This window comes from Panthera pardus, unplaced genomic scaffold (genome assembly GCF_024362965.1).
Source record: "Panthera pardus isolate Hobbes unplaced genomic scaffold, ASM2436296v1 HiC_scaffold_6, whole genome shotgun sequence".
In the NCBI taxonomy this organism is placed as follows: domain Eukaryota; kingdom Metazoa; phylum Chordata; class Mammalia; order Carnivora; family Felidae; genus Panthera; species Panthera pardus.
In genome coordinates, this window is record NW_026526991.1 from 16,200,322 (window position 1) to 16,219,198 (window position 18,877).

At 47.8% G+C, this 18,877-nt stretch overlaps 1 protein-coding gene across 1 annotated transcript in view; it reads left to right on the top strand.

The window, feature by feature from the left end:
• NUAK1 (NUAK family kinase 1) overlaps positions 1-18,877 on the top strand; it is a 73,197-nt gene that overhangs the window by 24,210 nt on the left and 30,110 nt on the right. The window contains exon 2 of the mRNA XM_019446663.2: positions 8,488-8,608. Coding sequence (XP_019302208.1) covers positions 8,488-8,608 — 121 coding nt within the window. The remainder of the gene's footprint in view (positions 1-8,487; positions 8,609-18,877) is intronic.

Here is an 18,877-nt window from a genome sequence, read left to right on the forward strand (position 1 = left end):
GGTCTGGGGCTTGGCTGCTCTGGGGCCTGCCTCGTGTGTGCATGGCTAATCTTTGGGTGGCCGTTTTAGTCCTGCTGCCAGCTGTGGCTTGGAATTTGATTAGCACTCCTTGCCCAGAGTATTAATCTCAGACTGAAGTGAGATTCAGGAATCTTCCTGCAGCTCCAGTGCTGTTATTAACTCTGTGAACTTGGGCCTGTGCTTTAACCTCCCTGGGACTCAGTTTCCTCACCTATAAAATGAGGGGGTTGGCATAGAACATTCTGAGGTCCTCGCAGCTCTGACATCTGATGTAACGGTGATCAGTGATCATTACACCTCATGCCTGTGACTGTTTGCCTTCTCAGCCTTCCACCCTGTACACAATCTGTCAACCTGGTGGGGCTGGACCGCTTGTCATCCTCATCTGCAGATGAGGAAACTGAGTCTATGGTAGGCTTGCCTGAGTACCACTGTTCAGGGGCCCCTGGCCAAGTTGCCGTGACTGACGGCAAGGCCAAGGTGCTGATGTGGTTTCTTGGCAATTCTGGCCGTGGTTCTGCTGGGCTTGGAGATTGATAAATACAAGTTACACAACCCTAAGCATATCCAAGCCGGGTTACGAACGGCATCAGAGTTATTGGATGCTACCGGTCGAGGCTGTCCAACCTCTGCCCTCCGGCCAGGCCCTTCCTCTCCCTCCCCAGGACAGTTGGAATCTGGAAGAAAAGCAGCTGCACTTTAGAATTCTGAGTTGGTGTTGCATTTGGCTTTTAGAAACGTGAAAGCCCAAAAATAAACAGCTGCCTGGCCACTCGAGTTCCAGCTAAACAGGCCTGCGTTTTCCGTCTCTCTGTGACTCTGCTGTGGTCTGTGTAGCATCTCTTGTGCTAGCAGAGGCCTTTTTTACACAGGGGGGCTTAGGGTTGTTCATTAGAGCCTGGAGAGACTTCTGGAGGCTTCTGCTAAGAGAAGGCTCCCCACAGCCCCAGCCACATCCTCTGTCACAGAGCGGTCAGAACGCGAGGCTCCGGGGCTCGCTTCCTCTCTCCTCCTTTGGAGACATTTACTTTTTCAGGTGTGGGAGCCCCAGGTTGTGTGCAGAGCATGAAGTAACCCGTTAGCAGCCAGCTTCTGGGGCCTCGCAGCATGGGAGCAAACCTTCCATTTGCCGGGGGTTAAATTAATGCGGGTCGCAGTGTCCCCTCAGGGAAGCAGCTTGTGTTCAGTCCCCCTCTATATAGATGGGCAGTTCATTAATTCTCATTAATCATCCAGTGTTGAATATGACCGTGTAGTGTTTGGGTTATGGCGTAAGAAGTGCCATCATGGCGACATTAACTCTGGTTTAAGTAACATAATGGCAGTGCTCATGCTTCAAAGTGCGGCAGAATCACCTGGGAAGCTTGTAGCAACTGCTGATGCTGGAATTCAGTACATCTGGGGTGGGGCCCGGAAGCTGCATTTTGACACTCAGCACCCACAGCCCCCACTGGGCTGCCGGGGCCTGGTGCAGGTGGTGTTCTCGCTCCCCACTCTTTGAGGGAGGAACTGTGCTCCCAGACAATCAGATTATGTGTTCTGAACTGGCTTGTTGCTTGCTTTTGCCATGGCCGCTGTTGTTAACTTTCCATTGGCCTTTCTCTGCACCCCTGCCCCCCATCCTTTGATTCCTGCCTGGTCAGCCATGGCCGCTATCTGGTGTTTACAAACCCCAGCGCAGTACAAGGAGTGTAAATGTGCCTGTAATTTCTGAGCTGTGAATTCCACTTCCTTTGTGGCATCACCCCATGCAACAATGACACGCTTAGGCCAGTCCTTGAAGAGGGGGTGTGGAGAGCAAGGGAAGCCTTGTGCACGTCGATAAACATCCCAGGCCTCTCTGGGGGTCCTGTGAGCAGGCCCTAGCCCCGTCGGATAAAAATCTGATTTGCTGTTCAAATTCTGGAAATAGAACACATTTTTCATGGCAGGAGAAAAACAAGCATCATCGGAGGACACATCATGTCTGATGGGGAGTTTTTGGAAATCAAGGATGGAGAACCGACTTAGAGAGGATTATATTTTCAGAACCTTTTACAAGATTAAAGGGCTGGTGGTGGTACAAGGGGGTTGCCGTTCTTTGAAGAAAAAGCTTTTCCTTACACACGCCATGCTCCCTGGCGTCTGGGCGCATCTCCTCAGCGCGTGTTGATACAGCTCTTGGCTTCCAACCTGCTTCTGTCTGAAAAAACATCCATGTAATGACATGAATCAACAAGCTGGAGAGGAAGAGGCCCATGGGCCCTGTGGAGGACTTGGCTCAGGTCCCTGTAGGGTCGGTTGCATCATGGCAACTTGCTCGGGTGTTGTCTCGAGTTGGCCAGGCTCCTCACAAAGAGCTGGGGGTCATTTAATTAATTAGGGGCTTTGGCTGCAGGATGGCCTCCTGGGTGGCATCACCGTGGTGATGGCCACGCATAGCCTTTCTGAATGGAAGCCATTTGGTGATCCTGGGGTCTTTGGATCTGTGTGGCCGGTGTGGAACTGTGCCTTGCCATGAACTCTGACCATCAACCAGATAAGAGCAGGAACCCCTACACCGGCCTCCGCCCTGATTTGGCTGCTTACCTCCACTGCAAGTGGCCTCCGGGCCCCTTGGTGAGAAAAGATCCCCGAGCTGCTCTGACTCAGTGCCCTGGAGCTCCCGTGGAACGTGGCCGGGTATGAGATCACACCTTGTGAATGGCCGGGAAGCTGCCAGCTCCTATTGCCGGGATTAGAATGCAAGCTTGTTCCTACTAAGTGATTCTAATGCCGTGTTTATGGTCATGTTTCTTCCCCGCTACTCAGACCCCCAATTCTGCCTCCTGAGACCTCACATATGACCCTATAAAACTTCATGTGCTTGGAGGGTCCCTTCACACTGACCTTTGAGAGCTTCTGTCACTTGCCGTGTTTGCTGTCTACCCCAGCTTCATCCACAGCTTCTAGAATCAGCAGGTGGTGGACTCAGGCTGCCGCGGGTGAGGTCTTAGCACTATCTTTTACAAACTGTGTGAGTTTGGGCAGTATTTGTCTTTTCTGTGCCTCAGTTTCCTCCTGTAACAAATGAGGTTTTAGTTAGGATTAAATGAGATAAGGTCCCCTGACACACAGCTAACACTTAATAAATGCTAGTTACTGCTATTATTAAGAATATTGCCACTGATCTTAAACTGTTGCTATGTCCTGGCCAAAGAGCATTAAGACCTCACTACTCAAAGTGTGGTCCCTGGACGTGCATCGCTATCATCACCTGGGGGTGCACTTGCCAGAAGTGCAGAATCCCAGGCCCCACGCTAGACCTTTGCATTCGCAATCTGCATTTTAACAAGCTGTCTGTGGCCCCTGTCTGAGAAACACTGTTCTAGGACAGTGTCTGCAGGCTGACGTGGCAGTGAATGAGCATCTGTGGGAGGTGGCTGTGGAGGGAAAAGGGCAGTGATTCTCCTGGTCAGAGCCTGGCAAATGTAGAACCTGCCCAGAAATACCTCCACTCCCCAAAGCAGGACAGGAAGACGGCTGGCTGCCCCCCTCTCTGCAGGCGCACAGGCTGGATGTGAATTTTAACCTGCTCTTGCTTACTTATTACAAATCTGGGGAAGGGGAGGAGGTATGTACCGAAAGGGGAGGGGAGAGGCCTATAAGATGATTTGCTGTGGGTTCGTCCCCCCGAAAACATGGTCCAGGACCCTGTGTCTGCCAGGCCTCGTTTATAGTCATCACCATCAGTAAAAGCACCTACTGTGCTCCAGGCACTTTACTTAGGTTATTCCCACTCCTTACAACAGCCCCAAGAGGTGGGCATTGCTAGCCCCATTTTACCGATGAGGACACTGAGATCTGTGATGGTCAGGCTCCCGGAACGAGGTCAGCTAGTCAGTAAAAGCCTGGCTTTCGCAGCCACCGTCTGCTTCCCAGAACCCTGCCCAGTGACCAAGCTCTTAACATTCACAGCAGCCGCTGTGGCAAAGGACACCCAGCAGGCTGCAGAACAGGTGGCTGATGGTGATTATTCCAAAAAGGAAAAACTGCCTCCATGGAAGAGGAGACTGGGCCTGTTACATTTAACAAGGGTTGGGGACTGGCTGGGCTCAGTGTGCCTCTTAAACAGGCAGGCACCGCAGGGCAGAATTCACAGGTCCGCAGCCAGCCCCGCTGCTGCCTACGGTTTAAACATTAAACTATAGGGTGGCCTTATTTAAAGGCAGACCGTTTTATAAGGCACACGGTGCTGTCTAGACTTGGGAACATTTATGAAAGTGGTTGTACTGCGCGTGAGTTCCCGTCACTCTGAAGGCGGAGTGACATCTCTCTGGCTCGTGCAGGAATGAATTGGATGTTTTGGGGGGAGGGTGTATGGTTTCAGACATTTGGTAATCTCTTCCTGCTGGGCCCTTTCCCCACCTCTATCTTTCTTTGTCGATGTGGGCGAGGACTGAGGGAAACTGGAGAGAAGGTTTTCTCCAGAATTCTGGCACCCGTGTGTGTTTCTTTGGTAGCCTTCGGTCACGAGGAAAATTGCGTGATCACTTGTGTAATTTTTGCTTGTGGCTCTTGTCCTTCCCCTCCTCTGCTCCCCACCCCCCACCCCAACCTTGAGGGCTGGGGCAGAATCTTGCTGGTTTTCCCTTTTGTGTAGTCCCAGCACTGTGCTTGGTGCCTGGTAGGTACCCAAAAGGAGTAAGTGAATGAACAGTCCACATGCAGAGAGGCTGAAGTGGATGTCTTGAGGCCATCTTCTGGCCTCATTCTAGGCCATTCTATTCCCCTGGTCACCTGCACAGGTGACCATAAGAAGGAGATGGGGGCGGGGGGGGGGGATAGTCCTGGGGTTGCTTTATCCTTCTGTCTGGTCTCAGGCTCAGATGCCATGGTGATCATGGTGGGTGAGCCCCAGCTGCTCTGGGCTTCCTGACATGTCAGGTGAGGGTACAGTTTAAAGACCTGGAGAGAGATTCTCCTGACTTTTACGTACTTGGGGAACATATGTTCCCTAGGCCTTTACTTGCTGGCCCATGAGGAACCAGGAGGAATTCAAGTGTGCTCCAAGAATGAAAGGAAGGAAAGCAGGAAGGCCCTATATAGGGGGCAGTCTCTTCAGGTTAAACATGCTGCCGTTTATTGAACACTTATTCTGGGCCAGGCATGTTCCAAGCACCTGACGTTTCATCCTCACAGGGTACCTGTGAGGCAGGTCCCCTTCTTTCCCTACTTGATGGATGAGGAAACTGGAGCACAGAAAGCTTATGTCACCTCTCCAAGGTCACACAGCTAATGAGTGGTTTTAGCCCGGACTCAAAGCCATGTTCCTGACCATTACACAACACGGCTTTGCCTTGTGCTGGCTCAGGTTATCCTTCGACTTCATGAAGCAGGCACCACCTTAAGTTACAGGAACTACACTTATAGATCTCTTTCTCCTTTTATAAACAACTCTTTAAAATTGTGACAACCATTCTTAGCTTTCTGGGTACCTACAGAAACAGGCCATGAGCTGGATTTGGTCACAGGCTGACTATGCAGCAAACCAAGAAGCATTTCAGATGGTGCAGAATGTCCCCACGAAGATGAAGTAGGGAAAGGTGTGGAGAGAGGGAGGTGGCCAGGAGCTGCCTCATCCCCTAAAGGGGTCAGGGAGGGTTTCCGAAACCTAAGGGATCCTGGAGCTGAAGCCTGAATAAGGATGTAAAGATCCGTGACGTGTAGAACACTTGGCATAACGTCTGCACCGTATAGGAAGTGCTCCACGACCACCTGCTGTTATTACAGTGGTTGTTACTGTGTCCGTGGTTTGCCATTAACTGGCTCTGCGACCTTGGGTGGGTCATCTCACTGCCCTTGGGAGTTGAAACGAGAGTCTCCCCCTGGCCTTGACAATTGCATGGTTCTAAGTGATTTCTAGCCCGCCTTGTTCGATGGACTTCCCACCGACCCTTTGAAAGGGGGGGGCAGAATGAGCCCTCTTTTACATTTTCAATAGAAGATTCATTGTAGGAAGAGGGAAACTTTTGTGGAGGGACAACCACCATGGTTATTAACATTTATGGAGCCCTTTTAGTTTCCTCAGTGCTGAGTGGGGTTTTGTTAGAATGTGAGCACTTTCCTTTTCACACTGGGCTGGAAACATCCCCCTGGCAAACGGCGCTGTGAGACAGTCGGCCTCCTGCCCCACTGTTGGGGGGAACTGACCAGTGGGCTTATTTTCTTACCCCCCAGAATGTCTTTACCCTCCCCTGACCCTGGATGGGGAAAGAATTTCTTCCTATTGTCCTTTGACAGTAGAGCCTCCTTGAGGCCAAGTTCAGCCTGCTGCATAATCAAAGGGGTGGTTTCTCCCCTGGTCCATCTTTAGTCCATGGAGGAATGCAGGAGGTGGTCCAAACAGCCACCCACATCCTCCATGGCCTGTGTGTGCTCACTGTCTGCTTCCTCCCAGAACAAGCTCCCAGGATCGCAGGCCCTGCTCAGACAAAATAAAGCCTTCCAGTCATATCTTTACATTTGACGTCAGCGCAGGGAGGCTTTTCTCGCTGCATACTGAATGGGGCTTTCGGAGGGCCTTGAGCCCGGCACCCTGGTGAAAAGGGGCCTTGAAGCTGGAGGCTCATTCATCTCTGGGCAGCCTCCTTTTATCCGGCCTCCGCCTCGGGGTCTGCTCCCAGTCTAGGGGAGGACGGTGCCTCTCCCTGGGTTTACAGCAGGGCGTCCAGCGTTTCCAGTCTGCTTTGTCCATTCCTCGATTGCCCTTGCAGTAGGGTGCCAGAGAAAAACGAAGCATCTTCCCAGTGTGCCTGTCTTGATGGTGGTGTTTGACTAGAGGGGTCCTTCTTTTTATGCTCCGGTTTCACTGTCGCCTCTCTGGTCTGGGCTCTCATCACCTAACCGCAGACATCACCCCTGCCTCCCCCTCCCATCCCTCCTTTCTCCTCCCTCCTCCTTCCCCTTCTGTCTACCTAGCACCTGCCCGCCTGCCCACACTAAGGGTTTTTCAGGCCTGCCACGTGCCAACGAGGAGTTAAGCACGGGAGATAAAGCAGTGAATAAGATCCCCGATAGTTCAGAGCCAAGTAATGACACAAATACTGATTTCATTACAGCTGGGGAGGTTTTTGCAAAGGAGGGATATGTGGGCCTGCTAGTCCATTTACATTTGTTGGGAGGGCAGCAAATGGCAAAAACAGCAATAATAATAGTAGCTGCCCAATTCTCATTGAATTATAGATGGGCTGATTGTAGTTTCCATGTATAGTGCCTGGTGGGGACCCGGTGTTAACCAGAAGATGCAAACGTTCCCAGATGTGAGTAGCTTCCTGCTGAGGCTGACAGGGCTTCCCCCTGTCATAATCGAGGTGTGGTCGTGGGCTGTTGGTAATGAGGATGCTGTCTCTCCAGAGTACTTCATGTCTTTGTGATCCAGAGGGATGAGTTAAATGCCTTTCATCTAGGAGAGGGTGGCCCAGGTGAGAGCTGACGTCATAGGAGGACCACTTTGGAAGGGACTAAGCTGGCTGTTGGTAACAAGCTTCCTTGTTACCCACGGACACCTTCCTCCCCCCCCACCCCCCCACCCCCAGAGTACTTTTTGCCTCCCTTAGAGCCAGGGTGAACTAAATTACCAAGCAACTTGTTTAGGAGCAAAGATGAATCCACTGGCCAACATATTTTTCCTCATTAGATTCCTGTTGTCATTTAATGCCTTTTTATTTATGTGTTTCTTTTGAGCGATTGCTCTGCTCGTTGGCCCTGGCAGCCCTCTACAGTTTGCATTTGCAGACATTGGCACGGGGATCATCTGGGGCCAGGCAGGGAGTCTGGCTGTCCCTCCCTTTGTTTCATCCTGATTTTTCTGTAGCAGAGCCTTTTTGTCTCGTCACGTCACGTCACGTGCGATGGAAGGTGCCCGGGGCCAGAGGAAGGATGAAGGAAGGATTTGGCCTCTGAGCAGTTGCACAACCGCAGCATAGGCTGGAGTCTTAAAACCCTGCATTTGAGCAGAACTGGCTTGGAGAGGCACCGTGCAAGGAAGCTTTTACCAGCCATTGCTGCGGCAGCTGCCCGCTGGGGCTGAGTGATACTGATTTCACCCATCCATGTTTAATCATCTATACCCTGTAAACTGAGCTCTTCGGTTTCCTTTTTTCAAAGCATCAGGATTCCTAGAGTAAACGAATTTGGCCACGTGAAGCAACCTCTGCTTTATGGAAAAACAACAACAACAACAAAACAAGGGAAACAAGACCAAAATAAAACCCCCTAACCCAGCGTCCCAAACCCCAGGCTCTTGGACTCTGATGTTTTCTGTTGTCAGGAGAAGGGTGTTTTTGCTATAAATGAAAGACGTGACAGGGGGTATTTTGAAGCTTTGTTTTGGTTATTGTCGGTTCTGCCAACAAGTAACATCTGTATTTATTTTCCAAACTCCCCCAATGGCTGATTTGCATCTGTTTAGTCCTCTGAGTAACATTTCATTTCCTGACTTTATAGGTTGCTATAAAATCCATTCGTAAGGACAAAATTAAGGATGAACAAGACATGGTTCACATCAGACGAGAGATTGAGATCATGTCATCCCTCAACCATCCTCATATCATCAGTATTTATGAAGGTCAGTGATTTTTTTTTTTTTTTTTTTCACCCGCGTGTCAGTTACCATTTCTCATACCATGGGGCCTGCCAAGATTTTTAGGTAATTGCCCTTCTGGGCAAGAGCCAAGTAGTTTTTTTCTTCATGATGCAAAAATAGCTGGGTGTTATCTCCTATTTGGTTACCTCGAACGCAACCAGACACACGGAGCACGGCTCCCTTTGGTCATAAATAGCTCCGGCTGGTGCCTTCTTCCGCCTCCCGGCCAGTTCCTTGGCGGTTGCTAGGCAACCCGCCTTATTAAAAGCCAGTATGCGAGACAGCCATGGTTTCTGAAAAATGGCGGTTTGCTGGGTGACCAGGGTCATGGTGGATCCATTGTAAAGGTCATTGCCTAACGCAAATGCCCCGGTGGTGGAGTAATGAGTTACTCCAAGTTAGGCTCTTTGAGTTGGGAATTAGCTTTGAGCAGGTCCGGGAAGTACCAAGAAAGAGGAGGGATCTCTTGGCAGAGCAGATGCTTCACAAATGGAGTCCACGTCATAAGTGGTGTTTGTGGAAGAGTGGGGCTGGGAAAAAAGTCACAAAAGTGCTTGAACTTCAACTCGTTGGTCCTTCCTGGGAAGAAATGGAGAGTATAAACTTCCTATAGTCTATCTTTTCTTTTTTTTAATATCTTGTAAAAAAATTACTTGGGCAATATGTATTTATTGCAGGAATTATTGAAATACAAAAGTTAAAATTTAAAAATATTTTCAGGGGCACCTGGTTGGCTTGCCAGTTAAGCATCTGACTTTCGCTCAGGTCATGATCTTGCGGTTCGTGGGTTCCAGCCCGGTATCCGGCTCTGGGCTGACAGCTCAGAGCCCGGAGCCTGCTTCGGATTCTGTGTCTCCCTCTCTGTCTGCCCCTCCCCTGCTTGCACTCTGTCTCTCTTTCTCAAAAGTAAATAAAAATTAAAAAATAATTAAAAAATAATTCAGTTCTAACCCCCCAGTTCTAATATCACTCTGGCTATATTTATTTATATTTTATCTACTTCTCTATATCTGTACATGATTTTTATCCAAAGTTAGATCTTACTGTTTATACCATTTTTTAACTTAAAATTTTTTCATGTTTTATACCATGCATCTCTTTCTATGTCAATAAATATTCCCTGTAGGGACAGTTTGAAAGACTTTATAGTATTCCATTTATGGATGTATCATAATTTACTGAATCTAATTCCTTTTCTTAAATATTTAAGTTGTTTCAGATTTCTAGTTATTATAAACAGAGCTTTAGTGATCCTCCTTGTAATCATTTTTATATTCATTTCTGTAATTTTTTTTTTTCTTATGAGAAATTTTCTAGGCTTGGACTTCCTGAGTCAAAGTGTTTCTCCAGAATATTTTTAAATATACAGTTGAATCAGAAAAATGGACCTATTTTTAATTTGGTATAATCATAATATTTTTAATTATGGTCTGAGCATAATAAGTTACACAGTAGTGGCTAAGAGGAAGCCAGATGGTAACCTGAAAGTTTTTCTGGTATCTATTCTAAGTGCTCCTTCTTCTGGTTCTCTGCTGTTTTTTGCCATTTTTCCCCCTGTTGTTTCTATTTTTTCTCCTCATCCAGAAGTAAATGTTGGTAACAGGTTTTATCTTGATTTTTCTGAAGCTCATTTTTGGAGCCCTTGAGGATAGAATGCTTGAGGGAAATCTTCGTTCATTCATTTATTCTTTCCACAAACATCCCTTGCAGTCATTCTCCAAGTGCAGACTCTGAACCAGTAACATTAGTATAAATTAGGATTGTTAGAAATGCAGATTCAAGGGCCTCACTGAGGATCTGATGCATGGGCAACTCTGGGGTGGGGCCCAGAAGTCTGTGTTTTAACGAGGATGGGAACCAGTGGCCTACCGAGTGTCTGGTTAAGCACTGTGTTAAATGTGGTTAAAAATCTCATTTTCAAGGCACAATACAAGGCATGATAGAAAAATACTATGTAGATATACAAGCAACATATCTAGCACTGTGGAGTCCTGGAGCTTAGATGTTTTCATGACATACAGGCTGGGCCATGAAGGAGGTGTGTTTTTGTTTTTGTTTTGTTTTGGTTTTTTTTGAGGAAGAATTGGCAAAAGTAGAATTCTACGTTGATAAAATGAATCTGAATATGCCTGTCAATGAGGGGAATTTCTAGAGTTTAGAAGTGAGTGGAGATACAAAATGCAGGATGAGAGTGAGTTTTATACAATTCTGAGTGTTTTTCCTCCATGTGACCTGATTACCATGAAAACCTGAAGGCAGCTGTAAAGGATGACCAGTACAATGTGGACCCGTGTGGGTGCCATGCTCTGTGTGCGGTGTTGTGCTTGGGATTTCTTGGCTCAGGGGAGGAGCCTTCTTTATCAGGAAGTTGGAGAGAGTGCAAGCCCAGTATGAAGTTTGCAGATTATTTGGGAGATGGTCTGTGATAACTGAAGTCTGGCACAGAGAAGCCTGACTTCTTCACTGGCATCGTGCTCACTTTGGCCTTGGGAATCCTGAAGGTGGAATGGAGAACAGGAATCTGTACTCTCAAGGGAAGGACAGAGATGAAACTTAATGGAAAAACATTCTCTTATCAAGGTCAGGTTGGTCTCGGTTCAGCTCCTGCTGGAGGCTTCAAGAAGAAGAGAAGCCCTTGCTTATAATTTTAAAGATGGGTACCACATAATTTAAAGTTCTTTGGGTGACTAGAAATAATTTCCGTCAAGGTCTCAGGCGGGAGTTTGGGCCTCAATTCATAAAACCCTATCAATAGGTTTTCGGGAGTCAGGAAAGAGCCTGAGTTCTGACATGAGACTCTTGTGTTTTAGTCCCAAATCCTTCACCGTGGCCTCAACATGAGACTTTGAGCAAGTTGAGGGGTTTCTCAGGGCATCAGTAACCACACCTATAAGACGGGGGTAACAGTTCTACCTCTAAGGGTTGTTGACAGGAGTAAATTAGATGATACATGTTCTGGTAAGCTCAAAAAAGGTAATTATCGTGAAGACAGTGTACTCATTACAAGTGGTTCCTTTGGCCTGGTCCATTGGCAAGGGCCAGTGGGTGAACTGCAGAGTGCTTATAAATCCCCTGAAATAGTGTATAACTGCACTGTCCAATACAGAAGCCACTAGCCATAGGTGGATATTTAACTTAGAATTACTAAAATAAAATGATTAAAAATTCAACTTGTCAGCCCCACTACTCACATTTCAAGTCCTCGATAGCCACATGAGTCTTGGCTGCCATATTGGACAGTGTAGATTCAGATCTTGTTCATCCTTGCAGGATAGGACCATGCTGGTATGTAATGTTTTAGATGTTGGGCAGTGCCTACATCAGTTTTTTCCGAGGAGAGGGTGGGTAGGTTTTGTTAGATTGTCAGAGGGATTCCTGACCTCAAATAGGTTAAAAAAAACCCTCTACTGCCACCAAACATTTTATGGCCTGCAGAATACCATACAAATGAAATGAATTGTTTTTATCCAGAAAACTCCCAGGGACTTAAATGTGGATTTTTTTTTTTTTTTTGGCTTTTAATTTCTTAGAAATCTCTGGTTTCTGTTCTGTTCTCTTTCCCTTCTCCCACGCAAGTTCTGTTTCTCCCACATCCACTAAATAACTGTGGAGGAGGGCAGCTCCCCTCCCTTCCCCGGAGGTTTGGAGCCAGGGATCGCCAAGGCGCTCTTCTAGCCCCTACACCTCCACCTGTGACCCCACAGTCTCCAGGGTCTTCTGACTTTATCTGCTTTGCTGCCCAGGACCCTGGGACCCGGCTTTGAGAGCTAAGTTGGATCTCTCGATCTCATCTGTAGAACTCTGTATAATTTGCAAAGCGCCCCCACGTCTCACCTTATTTGCTCCCTGTGGCAAACCTGTGAGGTGGGCAGGCCGGGTGTCCCATTTTCCAGTTGTACAGACTGAGACTCTGGAAGGTTAGGACTTGCTGGGTGTATCAGTTTGGTGTGGCAGCCACAACAGGACGCCACAGACTCGGTGGCTTGCACAACAGAAACGTGTTGTTCCTCTGCTCTGGAAACTAGAAGTCCCAGTTCTGGGTGTCAGAGTCAGAGGGTAGCTTTCCTCCAAGCCTTTCTCCTTGGCTTATAGATGGCCATCTTCTCCCCGTGTCTTCATGTGGTCTCCCCTCTGTATGCATCTGTGTCCAAATTTCCCTTTCTTATAAGGACACCAGTCACGCTGGACTAAGGCCCATTCTGATGTTCTCATTTAATCTTAATGATCTTTTTAGAGGCCCTGTCTCCAAGTAGGGTCACATTCTGAGGTCCTGGGCATTGGAATTTCAACCTATGAATTTGGGGGACCCAATTCAGTTCATAACACAGGGTATCATGGCTAGCTGGTGGCCCTGGCACACAGGCCTAACGACCCCATTTGTCTTTTCCTCCGCCGGGCCTCAACCCTGTATTTCTGATCTTGTGTCTTAATTTGCAGGCTCCGCAGCCTACCTCTGTGCCCTAGGCATCCTCCTTAGGTTGGCCTTTTCAATCCTTTGCATCCCTGGGGTGTGGTAGGGGCAGCATGGTGGCAACAATGTTGGGGGACCTGAGTGTGTGGTTTCTCAGCCAATCACAGTGTGAAGGGGAACCTTTTCCCTGGAAGCTGATTGGTTGCCTGACAGGCCAATCAAGAGCCTTAGCTGAGTAGGAAATGTACAAATTTGCCAAAGGAAAAATCAGTGCTTCGCATCTAACCGGCTGTTTGGACATTAGCCAAGTGAATAGGACTATTGAAGATCCTTACAATTTCTTCTTTAGCCAGGACTTGTATGATTTAAAGCGTGCGCACTCACACACACACACACACACACACACACACACACAACACACACACACACCAGTAGCAGCAGCAGCCGTCCCAGCAGTAGCAATGTGGCAGAGCAATGATGTATCTAACTCCGTATGTTTAGGAACTTTGGGCTTTCACAAGGGGAAGGCACTATCTTGGACTGTACTATCCATGATATTGACATACTAGTGCCAGAGAAAAAGCAATTCATTCATTAACAAAATAAAAATACAAATTGGATGCTTATTACATGCCAGGGCCTGTTCTAGACACTAAGAATATTGGGGTGAACAGGACAAGCTCTGGTCTCACGGGGCTGACATTCAGTGAGTGAACAGATACGTGGCTACTGAGCTGAAGCCTCAGTGGAACAGGTAGTGAGCCCGCCGAAGTTGCGGGCATGCCAGGCAAGGGGAACAGCATGTGCAAACGAACCAATGCTCAGAGGAGGGAAGGACCTCGTGTTGACAGAAGTGACAGAGGGTCTATGAGGCTGAGGGAGCCAGTGAGCAGGAGGGGGTGGAGGAGGCTGAGGAGGGCCAGATTTTGACCACATTGACTAAAGGAGGGCTGTGGCTTTCATTCCAGGAATAGGGCAAAGCCACCGGTTTTGAGGAAGAGAATAGTTTTTATTTGCACTTTAAAATAATACTAATAATAGCTATGAGTTATTGAGTTTTACCCTGTGCTAGGATGTGTGCTTGCATCATCTCAGTTAATTCCTTATGTCCACAAAATGCATACTGTTAACAGCTCTAGTTTATGGTAAGGAAGTTTTGTCTTAGCGGCCAAATAACTTCCCAAGGTCACACCAGCTAACCAGTGGTGGACCCGAGAGCTGAACCTAGTCCCTGGCACTCTGAGGCTGGTGCTCCTGATCCAAGCCAGATCATCTAGTGGTCTGCAGATGCCCCTAATTGGGGACAAGCGTTATTCTGGAACCCATGATCGAGAGAATTCCCTGGCGTTCATAGGGGTTGCTGCCCTAAATATGTGAGAGCATTAAATCCCAGCTTTGTGGGTATTTTAGAAAATATTTCTGCAGACATCTCAGGAAGAAGTGTGGGGCCCAGATCTGGTAAACTCGAAGATCAAGTGTTTCCTTTCAAATGTTTCTTTCTCAAACCAGACCCTGGGGTTACTTTCCTATTGACCTGTGGGTGAAGGTGATTAACCCTCAAATTTGTCAACTCTGTGTCAACACAAGCCGTAACTGGTTTCTAATGCTAAGTAAATAAAAGAGGATAGACCTACACCTTCTAGTATGTGGTACTAAGGATAATCACTTAATGGAGAGAGAAGAGGAAAAAAGAAATCTCCGGCACCATCTCTGAGATGGACCCTGTTTCCAGTCAAAGGAATTCCATTCTCTCAGCAGGGTGGGAATTGACAGTATGGAAATAACAGCTGAAAAGGAAGTGCCCGCCAGAGCTTTCAACTCGGCTGCCTAGGGTGGAAGAGATAAAAACAGTTTTTGCCTGAGGTTCTGATTTCAGGACCCAGAGCGCAAACATCAAAGGCACTTTGTCTCGCCCTGGCTTCCCCTTTGAAAGCCTAGGAGACCGATCCGCAAAACCACCAGAAATGAACTTCTTGCCGCACCGCACTTTAGGGAAACTTAGCACCCTGTCTGGTAACAGCACCCCTCAGGGTAGGGGTGGGGGGGAGGGGTGGGTGGAGGGAGGGAGGGGGATGGGTGTGTGTGGAGTGAGTGGGGGAGATTCCCCTGGTGCCTTCACGTGTCTGCCCTTGGTTTTTGTTCCTGGAAATCTCTCTTCCTGGCCCTGCAAGATTATATCGCCTCACTGGCCCTTTGCATTGCTATATGCTAGACCGGGCCAACTCTTTCATCACGTCTCCTATCTTAGGTAAGGGTGGTCCTGGCATTCTGGAACCAAGTGGGAAGCCTATTGGGCATTGGTCAGCTGTGATCTCCCACCTTTGGAAGAGTTTCTGAAGCTTAAAAAAGCAAAACCAAACAAACAAACGTGCCTTCCTCGATAAGCATGTGGGTCTTGTGAGCCTTAGACCTGCCGCCCTGGAGAAGATGTAAAGGAGTCTGCATTCTAGAAAATTCTCTGAATTCCTACCATAAAGACACTTTGGGTGGGTTTTCTATCAGTTAAAAGCTCCTTCCACCTTCCTAGATGTGTACATTACAGTATGCTTTTTCAAGCTACCTTTGCCTCCTGAGGATGTGATAGACCTTTCCGGAAGGGCATATTATTGTTCTTGCCTCCTGGCGAAAATCACTGCCGTAAAACTGCAGCCAGAGATGCAGAGGAGAAACCAAGAGACAGGGTCTTTGCAAGAGCGCAAAGGCTGTACTGTGCGCTGCAGGCTTGGAGGACAGCATTCTACCTCCACCTCTCAACTTACAGCCAGGGGCGGTGGGGCTGGTGCAAGACGTGCGTCCCTGGGATACAGCAGAGGTCCTGGAGTCCCAGAGTATGGCTGCCTCTGGAAAGTAACCCCTTGAGAATGGCAGAACCCTGATAAACTCCAGTAATGTACGTGAGCCACAGTTCTCAGAGGGAGCCCAGACCACAGTGACAACATGGCTTGTCCCCCCCCCCCCCCCCCCCCGCCCATGGAGGTGGAGTCCCCTGTTCTGTGTCATAACCAGCCCTCTGGGTGACTGTGATGCACTCTCAAGTTTGAGAACCACTCTATTAGAGAAACAGCAGCTCAGCAGGTCACAAACAAGGCAGGGCTCATTTCTAGCATCAATTGTTTGGAAATGCCTACAGTCGAAGCAGTTCACATTTTTCTTCTCAGGTTCGAGTGCCTTAATCCAGCTTTCTCAGGCAGCAAGCAGATCCTGACTGAGGCCTTTTTGAAGGCAGGGGATGGCAGAATTGATCTAACAAGGGCTGTTGGTCATTAATTCTACCCAGTGTTCTCATTCATTCATTCATTCGCTCGTCTAGTCATGCATTCATTTGATCACTTATTACTTTCACAAAAATTTATTGAGGACTTATGTCCCAGGTACTTTGCCAGTAGGGTGAATATATATTTTATTGATCCAAGTGGGCTTCGATTTGAATGAGCCAGGTGCTCTTCTAGTTGCTATTATGTGACCTTGGGCTAGTGACTTAACCTCTCTGAGGCTCAGTTCTGTTATCTATAATATTGGGCCAGTAGCTCCATACTTTCTAGATAAGGGTGTGAGGATTAAACCAGATCATGAATGAAATTGCTAAGTACAGTGGCAGGTACATGCTTAATAAATATGCTTAATAAAGCATATTGATTATTCCTGATGTGATGTTTAGGGCTCTGAGAGGTCTTTTCATGGCTAGAGTATCACCTTCTTTTGGGAGGTGCTAGAAGAGAAGGTTGAGGCCAGATCGCCTACATCAGGGATTCTGGATGCTGGATGCACACTGAAGTTTCATGGGGCGTCTGTAAAAAATGCTGATGCCTGGGCCTCACCCCTGGGGATTCAGATTTAATTGGCCAGCCTGAGAAATATGGACTTAATCCCGCAACCAAGAGGAAATGAGCCCTGCTCTAGAAACTTGTCTTGGTCCGATCATTTGTCATCGGTGAATTCCAGAGAAGAACGTGTGTCTGGCAGTGATCCCCAGTGAGCAGTGAGCGATACCTTCGGGCTTGGGTTTACTTACTTAGCCATTTGGTTGCTGCCCTCATCAGGGACTCAGAGCCCCATGAAACAGTTTGTTGAACTTGGCAAAGTAGTGTATTATGCTTGTGTTTACTCTTTTGAACCCATGGCGAATCGCTGAGCATTTTAACACACTGCCTTTGCTGCCAGATTCGCAAGTTCCACGCGACGTCTCTGCAGACCGGATCCAAAAGTAAGGACTTTCCCTGGTTAATAACACAGCACCGGAGTTTTCTTCACTGTTAGTCAGACGAACGAGCTCTTCGGCCCTGAATCTGTCCAGCCACGTTTCTAATGAGTTTCCTATTAAGTTAGCTATTTGACCTTCAAGTGTATTATTTTCATTGTTTTCATTTGATTACACCCAAGTCATTTTTCTAGAGGCTGGAGATTAGAAATAAAACAACTAAAAACTAATGCTACTCCGTGGTTGTCCTGCCTCGCCCTCTTGGGTTTCCTGGAATTCAATATTTTCTAATGCCTCAAATAATACCACTTGAAGTTAATTTTTAAAGAGAAAAAAAATGGAACTGTGTTGTCGTTTAATATAGGATCTTTTGAACTTAAGTGGGATGGCTCTGCTAATTTGCCTCAGAGGTCAGAGGCATGCGTTGAGGAAGACGTCCCTGAGTCTTCGTCTTCTATTTCTCTGTTCTCCCACCTCCCTTTCATCCCTCAAGAGCACACTTGTGACCTCAGGTGCAGATTTTGCCCATACATATCCTTAATAGTCCTGGATTTGATTCAGGCATGACTAAGACTCGCTCCTTACTAATAACAGGCTAACACATGTACACGTGCTGTGATAATCTGCACAATGAGGATAGGTGATCTTCACTTACCAGATGAGGAAACCGAGGCTCAGAAAGGTAAGGTAACTTGCCAAGGTCCTTCAGCCGGTAAGTGGCAGAGCCTGGATTTGAACCCAGGTAGCCTGGCTCAGGGAGTCAGGTTCTTAACTATGGTACTGTGTTGCATGATGAGGCAGATCAGAATTCAGAGTTGACAAGATAGTCCTGAACCATACGTGGTGGAGCAAACAATGGCTAGAAGCAGAGGTGTGATAACAGCAGGGCTGACTTTTCCACCCTGACTGCTGGTAAGGGTGGGATGAGCCCCTGTAGCAAAGCCCTCTGTGGGGAGGGGAACAGTAAGGTGGTCTTCACCGTGGGGAGAGGTTCTACTATACTCGTTGCCCAAACTGCATGCTTTTTTTGGAACTTCACTGTGTCAAGTACAAGAGCCTTAGTATCAGCCTGGGGTGGTTCTGAGATGTTCTGATCAATTGTCAGGGCTCTCTCAGATTCAGGATTGGGTGTGTGTGTGTGTGTGTGTGTGTGTGTAACAAACAGGCCCGGACAGAGCAATAGAGAAAACGATCAGGGAGACTGTGGGGCATGGCTGATGAGTGTGTGGTGATGGTTGATGGAACGCATCACCTTATAGCCCTGCTTGTTTCCATGGAAATACCTCCAGGGGGTGGTTGTGGAAGGAAGATGGAGTCCAATGGCTGGGCCAACATGGTGCCATTGATTCTCCCTCCCATGAAGCTCCTTCCTTTTTCCTGGCCACATCCCCTGCCCTCCTAGGATTTGTTATTGGGCTCCCAAGTAGCACTGATGGTCCTACCAGGAATGGATGGTTCTTGACAAGCCTTCTGCATCCTTTCTTCTGCAGGTAGCTCATACACTTTCTTACTATTTCTTCTGCCTTCTGTGGGGTCCACTGCTGGTAGTGGGTGGCCTGGTTGGCTATGGTTCTCCTTGCACATGCCAACCGACATCCAGAGAGAGTTTTGGTTTAAGAAAAGACAATTAATGAACTAAAGA